Here is a 20,074-nt window from a genome sequence, read left to right as displayed (position 1 = left end):
CAAGCTAGGATAGAACAACCTTTTCTAAGATTTTTTGTATGAATGGGAGATTAGAAACTGGGTAGTAGTTCTTTAAATCGTTATGGTCTAGTGTTGGTTTTTTCAGCAGAGGTTTTACAGTGGCAGTTTTGAAAAATAATGGGAATTCCCCTGATGAGAGAGGTATTAATAACATCAGTTAGTGGAGGTAATACTAGATCTAAGCACTCAAGCAGCAGTGATGTTGGAACTGGATCAAGTTTACATGACTTTGGTGCATTCTTCATCAGGATTGTACACACGAAATCCATATAGAAGGTTCAAATGATGCTAATTATTGCCGCTCAAATTCTGTATCCAAACTGTATGGTGACGACGAGTCAATTGAAATTGTGGTGTCAAGCTTATCTCTAATGGTTCACCCGATACGTCCATTGTTACAGCCTACAAGCCTGGAATTGTTGATATTGTTAAGGCCTTCAAACCGCAACAACGTATATGTTCGTACGATGCAGTATACGTTATGTAGCTACCAAGCCTTAACAATGTTGTTGGAATATTTTCTCTGTTGCGCATGTGCGCAATTTCTAAAACTAAAACATCCGGTTGCAGAAGCTGTGGGCCATTCAATTTCCCATTGTTCCTGGTATGTAGATCTTGAGTATGGCTTCATTCCCAAACTTATGATAGATTTTGATCTTGGATTTATTGTGTTGTCTGTTACTGAAGTAATTATAACAATAATAATTTGTATCAAATGGAAGAAGTAATTATCTTTGATAGAGATTGCCTGATAATTCATTTTCCGTGATGTTGATTTGTACAATTAAAAATAAATGCTTTGACAAATTACCCTGGAGATGTATCTGGAGAATTGTAAATGTGCAAAGCCTTATTTATAGGAACAGTTTAGCAAAGCTGAATTTTGTTGTAGCAGGTTGCTCAATATTGGTTTAGACAAGATGCAATAGCGAGAGCGTTGTGTTTAAGTCAGTTGAGAGCAGGTGTGAATAAAACTCCTGAAAAAGCACTGGTTTTTTTGACGTAATTATTCTTCGTTTTTATCACTTTAATAATTCCATTTTATTTGTTAGTGCCACAATTTTGGAATGGTTTGTGCTTTTTTATAGTATTATTTCATAGCGTTGCATTAAATGCAAATATTTGTCGTTGAATCCATTTAACAGTAGATAAAAATGTTTGTGTCAGTTTTTTATTAAGGAAAATGGTGTTCATATGGGATCGAAAGCCAGCCAAGAGAAAATATATATCTGTTCAAAACAAGTCAATTAGGGTAAAGTATGAGAGAATTTTACCAACTTCTAGTAGAGAACAAGACCCAGTGGCCATATATGAAACAAGTGGATCTCTTCCAAAGGCAATATCTGCATCTGGGTCCATATCCTTAAACTCAGAACTTGTAGATAAACAATCAGAAGAGGCAGTTTTTCTCTCAGGTAAAATACAGTCTGTCCCAAGTTTAAGATCCTAATGCAGAGTCCTTGCAAAAAGAACATGTTCTTATTTACAAAAATACCTTCCTATAAGATTTGATAGAATGTTTCCTGATATTTACCGTGTCTTTCTTTAATTGACATCCCAATCATTCAGTACATAATAAATGCTTACCTAACAGATGTCTTTAATTGGCAAATACTTCCAGAAAAGCAATAAAATTAGAACAGCCAAAAGAGGCATAATTACAGAAGAATAAAATTACAGTGGTTACAGCCTGAATATACTACAAAAGCAAATTTATTTCTAGCATTTTTTCTGTCTCATACATGTATGTGCTTATTTACATTGATTTTACATGTGACTGCAATATATGTATCATATGATGTATAATCTGTTATTTTTCTCTTATTAATCAACAACAAATAAAGTGCTTACAAATCTTGCAGATGCCTTAGATGAAACAAAAGTCTCCTACCGAGAGAAGAAGAGAAAAAGACTAGAAAATTGGGCAGCTCTTGCTGATGAATTGGTTGAAGTTGGCGCAGCCGTGTTGTTTACACCACCTCACAGTCAGTGCATTTGTTGTACACAAAGTCCCGATCAGATTTTTCGCTGCATGGACTGTGGCACATCAGCCGTGTACTGCAGAGAATGCCTTGACATTTGTCACAGTCTGCCACATCTACACGTGTTTGAAGTGTTTAAAGTAAGCTGTTATTAATTTTTAATGTGTAAGTTTTGTTAGCATCAGTTTATATTGTTTTGTATGAATTGAAATTGTTGTCTGTATATTTTACATCATCAAGATATTGATATACAGTCCAGGTTATCTTTTTATTAATTACCTTGTTAATCCTCAGATGATCTAGTCAGTTTATGAAAACAGATTTTCACCCAGGGAGTATAACATTTTGCAACATTTGCATATTAATGTGATTTTTTCATTCTTTTTATTTTCTTTCACATTATTTTTCTTCACTAGTTATATTAATAATATTAATTTTATTTACAAAAGATTTTTTTATTGTATAGAGATTATGCCACAGGAGGGAATATATATTTTTCAAATGAGAAGTAACCAGCATTTTCTTGTTTTTCAGAATGGTACATTTGTTTGTGTGGACACAGATACACCAGTGTGGAGAAGGCCAGATAACCATGTATGTCAAACCATCTATTGTCAGCAGATTGTAGTAATGGATGAACATGGTTGGTATACATTTATCCTGTTTAATATATACAAATTAAAAATGGTCCATTATCATTTCTAAACAGAAATTTACAAACTGCTTCTGGGGGCCCCGAGTGGCTGAGTGGTATAAAGCGCTCTCCGTTACGGATCACTGCCATCTCACCTCTGCCTGCGTGTGTTTGAGTCTCGGATACAGCCAATGTCGGTATGTGAGAAAGCTTGCCAGTAGCTTCTCGTGGGTCGGTATTTCTTTCCAGGTTTTCCTGGGTTCTTCCTCCGCCATTAATACTGGCCGCCATGTATAGCCTATCGTGTGCTGAAAAATGGCGTTAAACACTACAAGAACAACAACAACAACAAACTGCCTCTGATAAATCACCTAACCTGTTTGACAAAATTTGAGGGAGAAAAAAAACATCCCGGAATGGCTACATTTCAGACTGGTACTTATGATAAGAAATTTGAATCTGATATGTACATCACTACTACATGTGGAAACAAAATTCAATTCTTCCTGCAAACTGGTCAGCCAAGTTTAAAAATTTTTTAAGAGGAAACATTTCTTATTATAAGGCTTCTTAAGTTTGCACTAATGATACTAATCAGCCACTGATAATGACTTTGCTGCTTTCAGGTAATGTTCATTTTTTACGCCTTCATTTTTCCAATAAGCATTTTTCTTTTAACAGGCAGACAGCACAAGCGTATCATTGAATTATGTGGGTGCGAGTCTGCGGCAGTTACAATGATCCGTAGTTATCTCTGGCCTTCCTCACCTAAGAATCCCATTTTAGGTTTCCACATAGGACTTCTTGAGTGGATGACAGCACTGTTGCTGGAGTGTCCTGTGTCTACCAAAGGTTTCTGTGAAGCTTTAAAGGCCAAGTTGTCCAAGCATCACAAAGGATTGTTTGATTCAGAAGTAATGCATTCAGTTCTTGTCTTTTTCATAATTATTCCATTTTTGTGTTTATATTCTTTCTTGAAAACAGTTGTTAAATATTTATATATGTAATGAAAGATTATTATTTTAGTGGTTTGTAAATTGATGTTTTTGTAATGAGTTATGTTGTTTCCAGCAAAAATTAGGTTTTTTTTTTTGGTTTTCAATTTGTGGCATGTAGCAACTATATATCAACATAAAATTTAGATTTTACAGAATATTTTTACAAGTATCCAGTTCACCCAGATTTTATAACCTATGCTTTTTGCCATAATTAGCACACTGGGTTTGTTGAATATTTGACAGACTTGGTCACATTATCCTGTGAAATCATTTACACATCATGTATTGATATATAATTTGGTGTTATACATTTCCAAAGTTGTTGTATTCTGCTCATTGGTTCAGTTTCACATAATGTGATTTGAGTCTGTTTAAAATAGAAATAACTGAAGACCTGCATCCTGTTTCTAAAATAAATATTTCTGATAATTTTGATTTTGTTGCATCTTTGTAAATGTTGTTTTGTAATCCACATGCTTTACAATGATACTAATACCCTTTGCCTGTTTGTTTTGGGGTCTCCAGGTGGCCAAATGGTCTAAATCACTCTCCATTACAGATCACTGCAATCTCACCCCTGTCTGCGTGGGTTTGAGTCACTGGGTCAGCAAATGTAGGTATGTGAGAAAGCTTCCCATCGGTTGATGGCTCTTTGGGGTTTTCCCGTTTCTTCCTCCACGAGTTATACTGGCTGCCATGTATAGCCTATCTGGTGCTGAGAAATGGCGTTTAACCCCACAACAACAATAACAACTGTCTGTTTTGTTGATCTACCTATCAACAGATCTTTTTTTTCAAAACTGCTAGGTGACATTTCACAAAACTTCGTATGTTTTATGATCTTTCCCACAAAGTAAATATCATTTCAAAGAGAGTTCGAGTTTTGCAATCACCCGGTGGGAGAGAAAACAATGTTCTGTCACATAATATTTAGGTATATATTATGTTATAGCAGGAAGATGCACCATCTGTGTGACACATATTCCATTCCATTTTTTGGGGTAATCACAATATCTTGTTTTACAATGGACAAAGAAGAAATAAACTGTATCCATGATAAACAAAATTCTGAAAGTTAGTAGCTATTTGGCAAAGTATCCAGTATGCATATTTTAACTATCTCAGTTGGTCACATCGCCTTTTCTTTTATCAAACAGCTTTTATATGAAGTTTTGTGTTTACAAGATTCCGTTTCATGTGAAGTTGACACATTCAAACAAGAAATATATTTAGATGCTTTCATTTATTAAATCCTGTTGAAATTTTGGGAGGGAAACTTTAGGACCAAAAAATTCCATCTCTACAGGAGATGTCAGTTTACTTATGTGCTATGAGTTATCAGTAATATTTATTATATCAAAATTGTATGCCCTTCTGTTAGATACAGTATAAAGTTTAAAATGAATCAGACTTGTTATTTATATTCTTGTTTTTTTGTTGTTTATTTTCCAGTTTAAAGACGTTTATAAAATTTTAATGAATGAGTGCCTGGTGCAGTATCGAAATTTTAGGTACAGGATCAGGTATCACGGTACCAATTGTTTTTCCATATACCTCAATGCTAATGTTTTGTGAAATAAATATACTTTCTGTCCTACTTGGGCATGCATGTCACACGCTGTCATATAGAACAATGCTAGATTGTCAATTTGACAATGACATAACCAGGTACTCCATTGCATTTAAGAGAGATAACTCTACTGGAACTAGACAGGGGTAAGAGTTATCTAGTCACAACAAGCACATTTTCAGTCATGTGTACCATATTTTAAAAAAATCATAAAAAATACAAAATATGATCTAGATAGAAATTAACACAAACTCACATGTTGCCAAGAGGCTCAACTTTTTTTTAAGCCAAACAGAAAGTACAAGTCTTACATAATGCACCAATCACAGCTAGTTTTGTTCTTTAATTCTGAATACAATGTTCCATACACCTTAAGCTCCGCCCACCTGGACTTGCGCAATTGGTACCGTTATACCTATAGCAAACCTTAATTTTTCCAATAATCTGTGAAATAGTTCGGGACTGTATAAGTAACAAATATACTTAGTCTCACTTGTGAAAAACAATTTGATGAGGTACTAACCTATGTCTTATATGAATGTGTATAGAAATGTCATTGAGCTGTTTGAACTATTGTTTTCATACTTTTGCTTCACCATCAAAATCATCTTTTGAAATAAAATGAATTCTTTCAACTATGAGTTGTATCTTATTCATATCAGCAATTATTGAACTTCACATAGGTGATATGGGATAAATCACATTATATCATATTATGTAATAACTAGGTCAAAGGTCAATGTACCAAATAGTATGCACCTGTCCTACTTCAAAATGTACAATTCACCTAAAAGAAAGGAATTTATATTTGTTTGGTAGGTGCAGAACTTAACATCAGAGACAGGTGGACATGACCCAATCTTATTATAAAGTATAAGCTTTGACCACTTTACACTATCTACAGATACAAGAGGTCACTAACCACCAGTCCTCACACAAAGGTCCACCTACCCATCCTCTTTGTAACACAAATAGTAAGCTTTCCTCCTTTGTAATGTGAATAAAATTGTTTCAATAAGCCAGTCAGTCACCAAATATAGTAAATCGCAGCTTCTAAGTGGTTATGTTTGGATTGGGAGGTGAAATTAGGGGAATAAAATACAGAAAAATGCCAAATATAAACACTAAGTATAGCACATCAAATGGAGTTAAAAACAGGAGGAAAGTGTTTATCTAAAAGGGAGAGGTAGCTTATGATAAAGGAATTAAAGGTGGCAAAATCAGCAATGCGAAAAATGAGAAGTGAAAGTTTGATGACCTTACCTTGGACAAATATATGGGGCAGGGCCCAACAGGTCCAAGGACAGCCCAAAGGCAACTGTGCTATAACATCCCTTACAGGACCCAAATTTCAAGTGAAGTTGTGTTCATTTCCATCTAATATAAAAGGGTGAATAATTTAGATAATATAGATACATATAAAGTATATTTCTTCTACATAAGAATTTAATAATAATTGGCATAAGATAGAGAGAAACTTATCTCAGAGCCAAGCAGAACATACCTTATCAGTTTTTAAACTTGTAAACTTTACTGTGAGAAATTATCAAATTGCTTCTACTTACATTTGCATCAAGATTGAGGGCTAATATAATACTTCACAAATCTTCTCTTTATTTTCATAATCAGTCACTGAAAATGTGAGATTTTATTTCCTTGAAATGTTATGACTGGTGTAAGGGAGATAACTGAATGATATACATAAGGTGTGGTAACCTTGAATACATTATCCATGTAATATAGATGAGTTCATCAACAACCTGTATTAACTTCATTGCAATTAAATTATCTCAAAATACATTACTGACAAAGTGAGAACCTAACATTTAGACTCCTATGTTTAGTGGAGACCTCAAGAGTCATGTAATTTTAATTTCTAAGATGACGCAGCTCTTTCATATCACATAGTTCATATTTTCTACAATGCCGGCATGTAGAGTGCAGCCTTCCATAACCATGCAGATATCATCTCATGCCAATTTGGATTCTTGCGATGGGATGCAAAGTTTCAAGAACAGTGTGGATTTGAATGGAATGAATATGCACTGTGTGACTAAAATGGTTATCATTCTGTAATGTTGGACCAAACATGGAAATTCCACAGGAGCAGCTTGACAGAAAGAAATAGGATTAATTGAAAGTCAATAGTAGATTATAATTGGGCTTATACAAGTGCCAATGGGAAATGCTGACTTAAGGAAACTGTTCTTGTTTGTTGGTATTCACTGCTACTTCAACAAAAGGGAATGCAAGAGAACTGAACTAACTACATGAACAATTTCAAAGCAGGAGAGTGTAAAAAAAAAAGGGGACAATTAGAGCAGGACAATTCAAATCAAAATGGGAAGGAATACCAAATCCTTAATAAATTACCTAAAAATTACTCATGCCAGAACATCCCACATGGTACAAGTGATCTATCTACAAGTGTACTTAGAATGTTCTCTATCCTGGTTTATGGCATGCCTTACAAGAACAAGATAGTTGTTTTTGTACACATGATTTTTCATCTTTTGCAGGTACAAAAGCCAATATTTGGCCAAAATCAACTATATTATGTTTACATAACTTATTTTGTTGCATGCATTCCAATCTAGGAGGTAACAGCACATACATAAAGGCATCAGGTAACACAAGTCTATATCTATCATAGCTATAGTTATCAAAAGTCCCCATCCAAAGCCATCTTGTGCTATTTTCTAAAGATTTCATACATTTTATTCTTAAAGAACTTTCAATATTTGACCAAAAGTGTTCAGCATACATTTGTTTTCCTACATCAAACTAGTATAGTTCATAAATGCCGCCCACATGTATGCGTTTCTATGGAAACACTGTGGGGCTATTCTTTCCTTTAGGTATCACGGTACCAATTGTTTTTCCATATACCTCAATGCTAATGTTTTGTGAAATAAATATACTTTCTGTCCTACTTGGGCATGCATGTCACACGCTGTCATATAGAACAATGCTAGATTGTCAATTTGACAATGACATAACCAGGTACTCCATTGCATTTAAGAGAGATAACTCTACTGGAACTAGACAGGGGTAAGAGTTATCTAGTCACAACAAGCACATTTTCAGTCATGTGTACCATATTTTAAAAAAATCATAAAAAATACAAAATATGATCTAGATAGAAATTAACACAAACTCACATGTTGCCAAGAGGCTCAACTTTTTTTTAAGCCAAACAGAAAGTACAAGTCTTACATAATGCACCAATCACAGCTAGTTTTGTTCTTTAATTCTGAATACAATGTTCCATACACCTTAAGCTCCGCCCACCTGGACTTGCGCAATTGGTACCGTTATACCATCAGTCACCCTATACATCTTTGTGAAGAAATTGATTCTGGAACCCAGTGCCCAGCATGCTTTGAGGTAACAGCTGCTTTAAGAAGCCAATGTATGTATGTATGTATGTATGTATGTATGTATGTATGTATGTGTGAATATATATATATATATATATATATATATATATATATATATATATATATATATATATATATATATATTACATTATTCCTAGTATTGTAGACTGCAGTTTCTCATTATGTTTGTATATATCATCTGACAGGTATATAAATTTCCTTTGGATACAGTAAGATATGCAAACAGCTCCTTTATGCATAAAAAATGCAGTTTCCTAGTTGATATATAAATCTAAATTTATGCAAAATATTAAGCATGCACATTTCCATCTGGCACCTGTCATTTGATGTTGTTCATTGTACAGTCTGATAGAAGTTTTCATTGCATGTCAGCTCTGACATTGAAAGTTGATGGGTATAAGGAATTAGATTTAAATAAGTCAATCATGAGAGGTTTTTTTAACATAATTTTGACCTCACAGATGTACCACAACATTTCTTATAGCTCATTTTCAATTTCATCTTCAGAATCCACAAAAGATTATTTCTTTTGATGCAGATTTCCAGTTGGTCAGAAAGGTTTCATCGGGAGCTGAGGCAGGAAAGCCTAAACATGATGGTCATTTCTTTCTTGATCAGGATGAAGTTGATAAATTCATGGATGGCTACTCCACAGAAAAGACAAAGAATATGCAGGTAAAAGGCAGTTCACAATGTAAGAAGAGTTTTAACTACTTGATTCTATACTTTATATACTATTTTCCTCAAATAAAGACAGTTTCATTAATTTACTCATATTTTTGTGAAGCTATTATCTTTTTAGATGCTTTTTGTTTACCATTGCCTGCCCAGTGCCATCAGATGACAGATACATTAATTTATTACCACATCTCCATCCACTACAGATGGTTACCATAATAAGTACCATGTATGCTTAATTTCCACCAAATAGTTTAGAAGGTCATACATATGCAGTTTTGGAGACAGAATGGTAGTTTACATGCAGCTAATGCTTGAGTGAAAATCTTGTAGATCATGAGTCTTATAACAAGTTCTATTCTCGTGCATTAGCGTTTAATAATTTATCATCTAGCTGCTTTGCATAAAGATGAAGGATTCTGACCTAAGTTTATTAAGTCACTTCATATTTACCATAAAATTTTGCCTTATCTTCTGGACTCTTGATGTAGTTATTTTATTTTGCAAGTTTCCGTTTGTTTATTTCAGGAATGTAGTGAGTTTCAAGCTGGCAGTGCCCTAAGATCCAAAGCAAAGAACAAGAAACTTGATGAAACTGCTCTGTTTGGTTCTGACTGTCGTCATGAATTCCCACACTATTTTTTCAACTTGAAACATGGTGAAAGGTATGCAATTGTTTTTTTATCAAAAGTCTTAATAATTTAGTATCCACAATATCATTTGGGTAAATATTTGTCATGCAAAGTTTTATTTTCCCATCTTTGAAAATTGGTTAATGACTTACCAAAGTTTCTCTCCTCAAGGAATGTAACTGCATTAAAGATTTTTTACATAGTTGAAGGAAATATCTTTATGGCTCAGTTATTTCAATCAATTTTACATTTATTCGTAATTAGTCGATTACAATATTGTAATGATTATTTGTTTTGAACAGCATTGAGATTCATTAATACCGGTAGTAACTTATTGTTACTGGCAAAATTTTACAACTAAAGTTTGGTATACTTATACAATTGATTTTTTTTCTTAATATGATCTTGTATGTTTGAATTTCAATTTTATTACAGAATTGGTTATTCAGTGTACCTGCTTGAAAAATTAGTTGCAGAAAACAAGGACAGCCAAATGCACATATTGTATGATATAGCTTGTCTCCTGGAAACCCACCTGAAGGTACATGTCTGCCCTGTCTATTATGTGGGTGAATTTCTCCTGACTTAGTTGTGTATGTGGCCATGTCATATTTCATGCAGTATTTCAGTAATTTTTCTGTTTTGATTCTCTCTCATTTCCTGATTGTTGTACAATACATATCTTCTTTTAATCATTTTAATGTATCAATTGAAAACACTTCTTGTTTATAATTAATTTTAGGTTCAGTATTTGATGTCAGATAATCTGTCAATAGATTGATGTGTGAAGCATAGCTGAAACCTCATTACCACTTTGTGACAGTGTTATCATTTTGTTTTTGGCGTCACTGTTATTTATGTGTTCAATAATTCCTATGATAGTGTTGTTTCTAATCATTTTCAGCTTGCAATTTTGTTCTTCATGTGCATTCTATTAGCATGGTATCATTGTGATATTGTAACATTTTTTGTAATTTAATTTCATTGTTTATTTTTAGAAAAAAGAACGTACTGATCTGTTGGATGCAGTGAAGCTAGTTATCCCAATATTTCATTGCTATGGACACAAAATGGCTTGCCAGGTTTGTTTTCCCTTTACCAGTAAAAACATAATGAAATATATCTTCATATACCTTTTGAAATGTTTTTAATTGTTGATTGTTCCAATATCAAATGCCTGTCTTTTTTAATGAAAATTTTATATGATGATGTAGACGCTCGGTGTATGCACCAAAGTTGTAATGACAAAGGAAATCTTCTTGCTACTGGCATTTGTAAAAATGTTGCAGTTTGTTTCAGATAACTGTATTTTTAAGATCACGAAAAACTTTATTTAAGATCAGTTTTAATTAAATGGCTTTTGTAATTACTGCAGTTCTCAAGAATTTACATTCACTTTATTAACAAATTTTTTTGAAAGAACATTACCATGTAAAGGGAATACAAAATCTTGTGTATTAATGTTTCAACTGTTTTTTTTTAATTCAGTTTTGTCATGTACATTTTCCCCATTTTTGTAGGTTTTGTACAACCCAAGGCGAACACCTGGGTTAGGACTGACTGATGGGGAGTGCTTGGAGCGCCTGTGGGCATACTTAGGGAAATTTAAAAGCATTTCCAAGGAGATGACTCCAGAAAATCGTGTTGATCTGCTTGTTGATGGCCTTATGCATTATGGAGATAAAATTAAAAGAAAACAAGGTACATGTAGTCTCTGCATATGCAGTTTTTGCAAGTAAGAAAATATGTCATTACCATCTAATTGTGCCATTAACAGATTAGGTTTTATCAAACATAATGTTAATTATATTTAAAATTCCTTGCCATCTTTTTGTTGTATTAATGTATACATACATAAAGAACTGTCCTAACATGCAAATCCTGGGGTGAATAGATTTGACCGGTTGAAAATTAATATAGTACATCTAGATAAAAACACGATTTTCACATTCATTACAGAAATTATATACACAAACACACACAGTAATTATCATCTTACTGATTTTCAGGCAAAACCTTTGCAGAAAGGTTGAAGAAAGCAGAAGCTCTGAAAGTCAACACCAACAGAATGCTTCAAGAAACTCTAGGAAATATTTCAGGTGTTTTTAAATTATGCTTTTCTTTAATTCTTTCTTTATGTATATTTTGAACCATTAATCAATTTTTTTAATTAAGATTTTCAGCTTATGCTTGTTTTTGTTTTTTGATATATTATTTTCAGTATAACATCCATGCATGTTAGCCTGTAACAATTTTGCTGGTGTTTGTTAAAAGTATGACGACCTGATAAAATCATGAACTAACAAATGAATAACAGGTATTTTGAAGTGATTTTCATGAAACGTGCAAGAACTCTAATGCTAAATCTTTAATAATTGATTAATTAAGCTGACACTATACATATTTTAGTCATCTCTGGTGGACACTGTATTTTTTGTTTGCCTTACTATTAAAAAAAATTGGAAATGTCTTTCAAAATTACAGCAAAATATCAAATCATTTTCAATTCAAACACAATTTCAGATCAAACCATTGACTTTGTATAAGCATTGTTATTTAATTCTGAGCAATGGATATAATGCTTTCAGTTTATTTTTATAAGCAGTGTTGCTCATGGAGGTGCAGGGTATTACCAGTAGAGCAGTTTTCCTCATGATATTTTGTTCCAGCTGTACATACCACATTATGTTTCCACTAAATCATACATGCCAACCATTACACTTTTGGCATAATCATTATGCTTTTCTCACCAGATTACATTTTATGTTAGCCTGTATATGAATTGTGCTTTTTTGGCATACAAAAAAGAGCAATAAAAAGTTCTTTTGTAATTTTTTTATTATCATTTCTTTGATTCCACTCATACACTGGAGATTATTCTTGAAAAGATGACTGCTGTGTAAGAATAGTGCAAGAGTAGTTTCCTTTTTCGCTATTTAGAGCAACTGTATATGACCCATTTCCAAGAAACAGACTGGTTTCTTCAAATATGAACATTGCATCACAGATTCATTAAATTGACAAGCTAGTTAGTTAGTGGGCCTGTCTATACATTTAATGGTGCCATATGTTAAGCATTTATGGTGTGAGTCGTTATATGATAGAAATTATTAGAGCAGTTATCATCAAGAAGGAATGTACAGAAATTGCAAAGTAATCTTGTTATTGAAAGAAAGTAATGACATTTTTCACTTGTTATGTTAATTTGTTAAAAGTATGTGCATAATTCTAAGATTGGGGCATTGGTGTTGGCATCAGACTCCAGTTTCCCTGCCAACTGTATCATTATCATCACTTAGTGGAGTGTATGCTTCAGTGTCAGCACTTCCCATTTTTATGCACAAGCACTCAGTTGTTTTAACAGTATCATTTACAGTATCACAAGCACTCAGTTGTTATAACAGTATCATTTACAGGGTGTAGCTTATAGTGTAAGCAGACTCATTCATATGATAGACCGATCATTTGCTATTTTTTGGATGGTAAGCAGGGATTGTTCTGAAGAACATTCTGTGCCCCAAATAGCATTAAAAAATGTACTCTGATTTCTTGAGGTAAAAGAGAAAAAAATCAAAGTTCAAAAGAAAATCCCAAGACCTACCTTCAAACAATTTAAATGGTCAATTGTGGTATACCACAGTACAGAGTTATGTGTAGTATCCATTGTAGCTTCATGTTAGTGTAATATAGAAATTTGCGTTACATGCATTACTTGACCGGTTTTTTGCTTATTGTGAATTTATTTTCATGTATATCACTTTTTCTGGCTTTGCAGAAATAATTTCATTGTCGCTGTCTTTTTAAAGGTGTGTCAACAGATGACATTAGAAGATGGTCAGTGGAGGATAAAAATCGATTTTCCACAGGCAACTCTCTTGCAAGAAGTGAAAGCAAGGTATAACAGCACATCATTCACTGAGTTTGGTTTAAGAGATGATAGCACCCCTATGTATAGGTCAGGTAGAATTTATATCTCTAAAATTTCATCTTTGCTCATTTTAATTTCTTTTTGCTTTGCTTCAGATCTGAATTTCAGTTTGGAGTGGAAAGAAATCATTGTTAATAAGAGTCGGTCATCATCCAATATAGTGACTGTGCTAAAATATATTTGCATGGAGGTGTTTTTGCCTTGTTTCTAATGAAGTTCATTAATAAAATACCTTTAAACTACTCATTTTCAATTGCTCTGAATCAATTATATTTTACTGTAACATCAGTAATGTATGTTATTAAATCTATGATTATTTCAACCTCCAATTATTATAGGTGACTTCACCATGTCAGCTGCAATTGCACAAGCAATATGTTTAATTTATGCTTTATAATAAATTTCAGGAACCGCTTACCCGATTAGAGACATATGCTATCAGTTTGAAGAAATACTACCATTTAAGGTAAGTTGTTCATCTCTTATAACTGATACCTTTTGTTAATTAGACATAGAAAACCTCATACAGTAGCTTGTCCTTAAACCTGTAATGGTGATATGAATAATGTGCCAGTGTTGCCCTAAACAATAATATTTTCTTTAATAATTTTATAATTTCTTTGGAAGGAAAGACTTCACATAAATTTCAATTATATTTCAATATACATCAAGTCGGTATTATTTTTATATATACTCTTTCAGTCAGTCTTCACTGGGAGTTGTTGATCCACTAGTTAAAGAGAACATCAGGAAGAAAATGTCTGGGTAAATATGTTTCATTTTCATTATGTCTCAAGTCACACTCAACCATTTACTACTGTATGTATGGTTCAAGGCATTGTTGTACAGGCAGTGTCTTTTACTGCACAGGTGCATCTTGCCAGCATCATAGTTTGAGAATGTAGTATATGTCAAAATTAAAGCTGTAATTTTATGAATGAGGTCAAACCTGCCTGTTGTCACAAAACTACCAACAAATAAAAAAGATGCAGTGATCACATTGAATAATATATAATATGTTTTTTTGATTGTTTCAAGTTAATAATTGCAGAGATGCATATTTACTTCAGCCTATTCATTTTGGCAGGATGCATAGAAATCGTCTGGATCAGCTACAATAGAACAACCTCATGCATAGTTTGCGAGGCAGTTTTGGATGGCTTAAATTGGTCATTCTATAGTTTCTGTGCATCAGAGTAGTTTCAAAAACTTAGACTGAAATAGGTTTTTCAAAACAGTTTAATCAGTTGTCATATTTTTATACACACAAATGCACACCCAACACTTTTTCAAGTTGATGGTTAGGTATGGTGGCAGTATTTCAGAAATGGTCTAAAAGTGGGGTTGTTCAGAAACTGGTTGCAAATGTTAATGCCTGTTTCATGTTTATTCAACAGATTCAGATACATAGCTTTATTACAGCATGTGATTCATGGATTTATTCATTTGTGCATTTTAATTAACTTTCCATAGTTTCCTTATTAGCTACAATTAAAGTGTCCACACTTTTCATGATATAGTTACAACAAACTATGATATAATCAGACTCAAGTGACAAAGTATTTAATGCTGAAAAAAGTGAATATTTGTTGCAGAAATGAATAAATCCATGATTCTTGCACCTGTGGTCATTGTCAGACTCTCTCCCCCTCCTCCCAATTTTCATACTGTGATTTTTAATTCCTCACAATTGGGTTACCATTACTTGTTAAAATGTATTTTAGTTATTTGAGTCACTGATGTTTCTCCAGTCTGTATGCTACTTTAGAAATAAATGCAGCATTTTGACTATTTAATCTTCTATTTGTTTCATTTTCTTTCAGTGATCATTTCCTCTTGATTGGTTTTCAAGCTAATCAAAATAAGTAAAAGATTTCTCTCAGCCATTAAAGTTTAGTATGATATGCTTCTTTTGCTGGGAGTGCAAACTATCAAGTAATCTTGGTATGCACTCCATTCAGTCAGACCGCTCTGGTGGCCTAGTGGTTAGACTGTCCGCCTCGGATGTGGGAGGTTGTGGGTTCAATCCTCGGCCAAGTTATACCAAAGACTTTTAAAAAATGATACTAACAGTTACCTCGCTTGGTGCTCAGCATTAAGAGGTTAGTGTTAGGACTAGTCAGCCTGGTGTCAGGATAATGTGACTGGGTGGGACATCATGCAAAATGTCTGCGGCCTGATGTAAACTGTCACATTGCAGACATTGTAGCGATATGACTGAAACATTGTTAAAGCTATGTTAAAAATCCAAATCACATCACAACACATAACACAATCCAGTCAGTCTAAAAAATTCTTCTCTCTTTTTTTGTTGCCCTGTTTTAATTGTTCTGGAGGAAAAAAAATTATGCAAAAGATGAAAACAATAGTGATGGCGCATGAGCAGCCTAAAATGAACACTGGGGCGGTAACTTAATTAAATTAAAGGAAACAGATATAGTGATTATTACAATTTACTGGCAGTTCAGAGTATTCTGATTTATGTTTTTCAGTCTAGAACAGGTCTTGAGATCCCACGAAAGGTCCTTAAAGATCACCAGGTGATCTTCGACATCAGACCAGTATAAAATGCACACTGAATCCAGTAATATAAAAACAATATCTGCCAAAGTCCAGGTGATGACAAGGCTGATGGCAGAGAGAACCTTCTTACTGCAGATGATGAAGAAATATGCGTGTAAGTATTGACATAACAAGCCTTGATATCATGAGATAAAGGAGAATGTGAAAGAAGTGTTAATGGATATTTGGGGTAATTAAAACATGTGTTTTGAAATACAGTTGTCTTTGTTTAAGAAGACTTACAATATTCCAGGCAATCTTTACAAATTTATCATTTTAGAGGTAATCACAAGAAACAATAAAACAAAATGTGTAGGGAATTAATTTGGTGTATGTTTTTATGGTATGGAGTTTTGTTTCATTGTAATATATATTTAGTTGATCTGGCTTTATAAATATAACTGGCATAATAAAAGGTCATATTTCTTGTTTTTCTGTCTATTCAAGGTGGACAAGCTGTTGCAGTAAGACTTGGGAGACAGCTAAAAAGAGTAAACACAGCTGTTCAACATCATCTTAAGGAGTACAATTTATTGGAAGGCAGCAAAATCCCGCATCCAGATAAAATGGACCTGGACAGCTTGAAATCTCTAGAGGTTCCAGCTGCAGTTCCAGAAGAACTTAAAAGGCTTCTAATTGATTTGTTTGAAACAATGGAGAGATGTGATGAAGAAATTGAACTAATTGCATGTGACATGAGGAGCACAAATTGTTTTTACATAAAACAACAGGGAGCAGTGCTAACTTCATTTGAGAGAGCAGAGAGTGATGTGCACAGGGCTGTCCTGCTCTTGGAGGGTTTACATATAGAGAGATGTATTCTTCATCTGAGAAACACGTTCTCTAATGTATGCATTGTTAATGAAGTTCCATTGCATTTCCACAAGATATTACAGTTTGACTTACCAAATGTCGACCAAGAAATTCCCTCTATTCTTGGCAATCTTGTATTAGATGAATATCTGCTAGAACAGTTAGATGTTGAAGGGTATGAATCGATGGATTCAGACCCATCTTCAGACGAGGCTGATGACATTGAGATGTATATTTAAATTCCTTCTCCTATCAGATTTTTTAGTGGTGTCTGTTTCTTTTTTTTAAGAGAAAAAAATCATTGAATTCTTCAAACAGAACAAATAATCTTTAAAATATAACAAAATATAGTATTGTTTTACATTATCAATCTGCAGAGTTATTCTGAACTTTTGCTTATTACCAGTTGTACATATTGCATTTAGAATAAAGATACATTAATTCTTACTTACTGATAAATGTATAGTTAACTGTTTTCATGTCTCAAATACAAACAGTATTTCGCTTTTATCTCTTAAATCCATATGGTTACTCATTTAATTGAGAGTGATCAAAATTATGGCAAGAGATAAGATTTAATCACTACATTATGCATAATAAATTGTCAAAATATAGCAATGATTATTTATGATGATTCACAAGAGACTGATTTTTTAATAATGTTATAATTAAGCAATGCTACGTCCAAATTCATCGTTTATTTTTCATAATGATCATGTTCATATTCATGTTATTGGACAAAGCCGATAAATCAGGTATTGGGACTGATAACACCTATTCATTAAAAGTTGCAAATATTTGTAAACAGTTTCATCTGCACATTTTATACACTTACTGGTATTTCTTGCAGCTGTTGAGCTATTGTCAACTTAAGGGTTCTTATGTATATAATATTTCTGGATCAAATCCTATGTTTGACAGATTATAACTCCATGTTTAATAGCACAACTCTTTCCAGTGACCATTTTTAATGTGGCACTAGATTTGGCTATTACCTAATGCCAGTGGTGATGTGAAATGAACAGGTGCATTAACTGTAATATTTTGTGGTTGGTTTGTTTTCAACATAACTTCTGCTTGTAGAGTCACATAAATTGTTGTCATATCCATTATTGAAAACTTAGTGACTTTGAACTGTATTTAATGGTTTGTAGTCAGACAGTATTGTTATATTTTTTGTTATTTTACCTCATGGCAAAGTGATGAATGTTATCATTATTAAGTTTGTTTTGAAAGCTGGCTATGTGCTGTAGATTTTATAGTAACTTGATTGACTATTTTGGGGGTATATGAATATAATAAAGTCATGACAGTACAAAGTCATGCATTCTTGAAGAAGTGATAGTCTGGCAATAGCATTTTTATATGAAATATATCTTGGAAATTAACATTTACTGTAAAGTACATAAAGTACACTATAGTTACTTAGTCATTTTGGTTTGTCATTTTGTATATTGTCATGCCTCAAAAACATAATATTGTGACCAAAATATATTTAATAATTATGTCTGACACAATAAACATGCTTTAATTGCATAATCTTTTATGTAATCCTTTCTTTATGGTTGTTCTCCATACCTGAACTTTCTGAAGTTGTTCTTTCATTTCTGTCTTTATTTCCTAGAATGTCTTTGAGTCACTTGTGCCTTCACTATGTATACATTTTTATATTTAAAATTTTTTAAACTTTCATATACTATTAAAAATATTCTCAGACATTTTCATTTAATTTACATACCTTTTTGGTGGAGTGCTATTGTAAAGTTAAGTACATTTTTGCTAACCTTGCACTAATAAGTTTTATTAGCCCAGACATTCACTATGTCCAACATTGTGGCCATCTTGAAAATCTTATTATCAAATCTGCTATTGAATTGATGGTCATATTGACATGGGGATTTCACTTGAATATTTGACTCCATTTAGCTGGTCTTAAATATTGTGGCTGATTGTATATTCAATATGGTTGCTACCATGGCATCATGGAACATTTTAACACAGCTCCAGAACGGATGGTCATAGTGACATGGTTTTCAACAAATTGTATCTTGTATCATTCATTCCTGGAATTTCTTTTCAACCAGTAGAGTGCTAGCCCCTTCCAGGGATGCTTGTTTATGTAGCCAGAAACAAGAGTGCCAGAGAAAGTTCACTCAGGATGATTACTACCATGATCTCAACAGGTTCCGTCTCATGACATAATTTTCACGCCTTGTTAGGAAAACTTTGTTTTTAACCATGACAGTTTCCTACATAATTGAAAATAATTACAAATTATCTTTTATACACGTTCAGTATGGCCCACATGCATTTTCATTATAATTTATCAGTTATTTAGGGATTTATACATTTTTAACATTAGCATTACTGGTCATAGATCAAAAGAGCATGTGGGATGGCCGGTTGCCAGATCAGTTGTCAAACGTGGCCTCCTGATAGAAAAGTCATATTCACCAGAAGACTTCATTGTTGATTCTAAATCCAAACAGTGCCCAGTGGATATCCATCATAGTCACTATAGCTGCCATCTTGAAAATGTTTAAGCTACTCAACCTGAATCAGTGGTCGTATCAACACGGACTTTTCAAGGCAAGAATTATGATATCTCGTTCCTAAGTGATAATGGTCCGGATCTGATATGGTCAAATATGGCCACTTCATTGGTCATCTAGAATATCCTGTTTTTGCTATTCCTTCTAAACAGAAAGTTGTATCAACATAAGATTGATGTAAACAGTGAGCCTTGATGCTGAAAGAAACACCTGGTCACATAAATTTAGTCCTCATCTCTGTAAGCATTTAATAAACGTGATACTTTTATAAATCTAATGTAAGTCAATTAGGATTATGAATGA

At 33.2% G+C, this 20,074-nt stretch overlaps 2 protein-coding genes across 7 annotated transcripts; both read left to right on the top strand.

The window, feature by feature from the left end:
• The first annotated feature begins 404 nt into the window (after positions 1-404).
• LOC149779226 (uncharacterized) lies at positions 405-5,795 on the top strand. 3 transcript variants are annotated; one of them, XM_089939811.1, is made up of 6 exons: positions 405-1,436; positions 1,884-2,143; positions 2,538-2,646; positions 3,319-3,551; positions 4,195-4,252; positions 5,088-5,795. In XM_089939811.1, the coding sequence occupies exons 1-5, from the start codon at positions 1,205-1,207 to the stop codon at positions 4,228-4,230; spliced, it is 870 nt and encodes a 289-aa protein (XP_089795937.1). In that variant the 5' UTR covers positions 405-1,204; the 3' UTR covers positions 4,231-4,252; positions 5,088-5,795. The 3 variants fall into 3 exon arrangements, with proteins under 3 accessions (XP_089795937.1, XP_089795938.1, XP_089795936.1); XM_089939812.1 differs by lacking the exon at positions 5,088-5,795 and having other exon boundaries at positions 3,424-3,551; positions 4,161-4,280; XM_089939810.1 differs by lacking the exon at positions 5,088-5,795 and having other exon boundaries at positions 4,161-4,280.
• On the top strand, positions 5,029-18,752 carry LOC149779225 (uncharacterized). Of its 4 annotated transcripts, none has more exons than XM_089939807.1 (13): positions 5,029-5,158; positions 8,532-8,592; positions 9,114-9,281; positions 9,813-9,949; positions 10,352-10,457; positions 10,915-10,998; positions 11,437-11,617; positions 11,926-12,015; positions 13,723-13,811; positions 14,252-14,310; positions 14,551-14,609; positions 16,337-16,521; positions 16,854-18,752. In XM_089939807.1, the coding sequence occupies exons 1-11, from the start codon at positions 5,112-5,114 to the stop codon at positions 14,576-14,578; spliced, it is 1,050 nt and encodes a 349-aa protein (XP_089795933.1). In that variant the 5' UTR covers positions 5,029-5,111; the 3' UTR covers positions 14,579-14,609; positions 16,337-16,521; positions 16,854-18,752. The 4 variants fall into 4 exon arrangements, with proteins under 4 accessions (XP_089795933.1, XP_089795932.1, XP_089795934.1 ...); XM_089939806.1 differs by having other exon boundaries at positions 14,547-14,609; XM_089939809.1 differs by lacking the exon at positions 5,029-5,158 and having other exon boundaries at positions 9,145-9,281; positions 14,547-14,609.
• The last annotated feature ends 1,322 nt before the right edge of the window (positions 18,753-20,074 follow it).

The sequence above is a fragment of the Sinohyriopsis cumingii genome, chromosome 17 (assembly GCF_028554795.1).
Source record: "Sinohyriopsis cumingii isolate HCF-2022 chromosome 17, ASM2855479v2, whole genome shotgun sequence".
Classification (NCBI taxonomy): Eukaryota; Metazoa; Mollusca; class Bivalvia; order Unionida; family Unionidae; genus Sinohyriopsis; species Sinohyriopsis cumingii.
The sequence above is the reverse complement of the archived record's forward strand: the minus strand, read 5'-3'. Positions and strand labels throughout refer to the sequence as shown.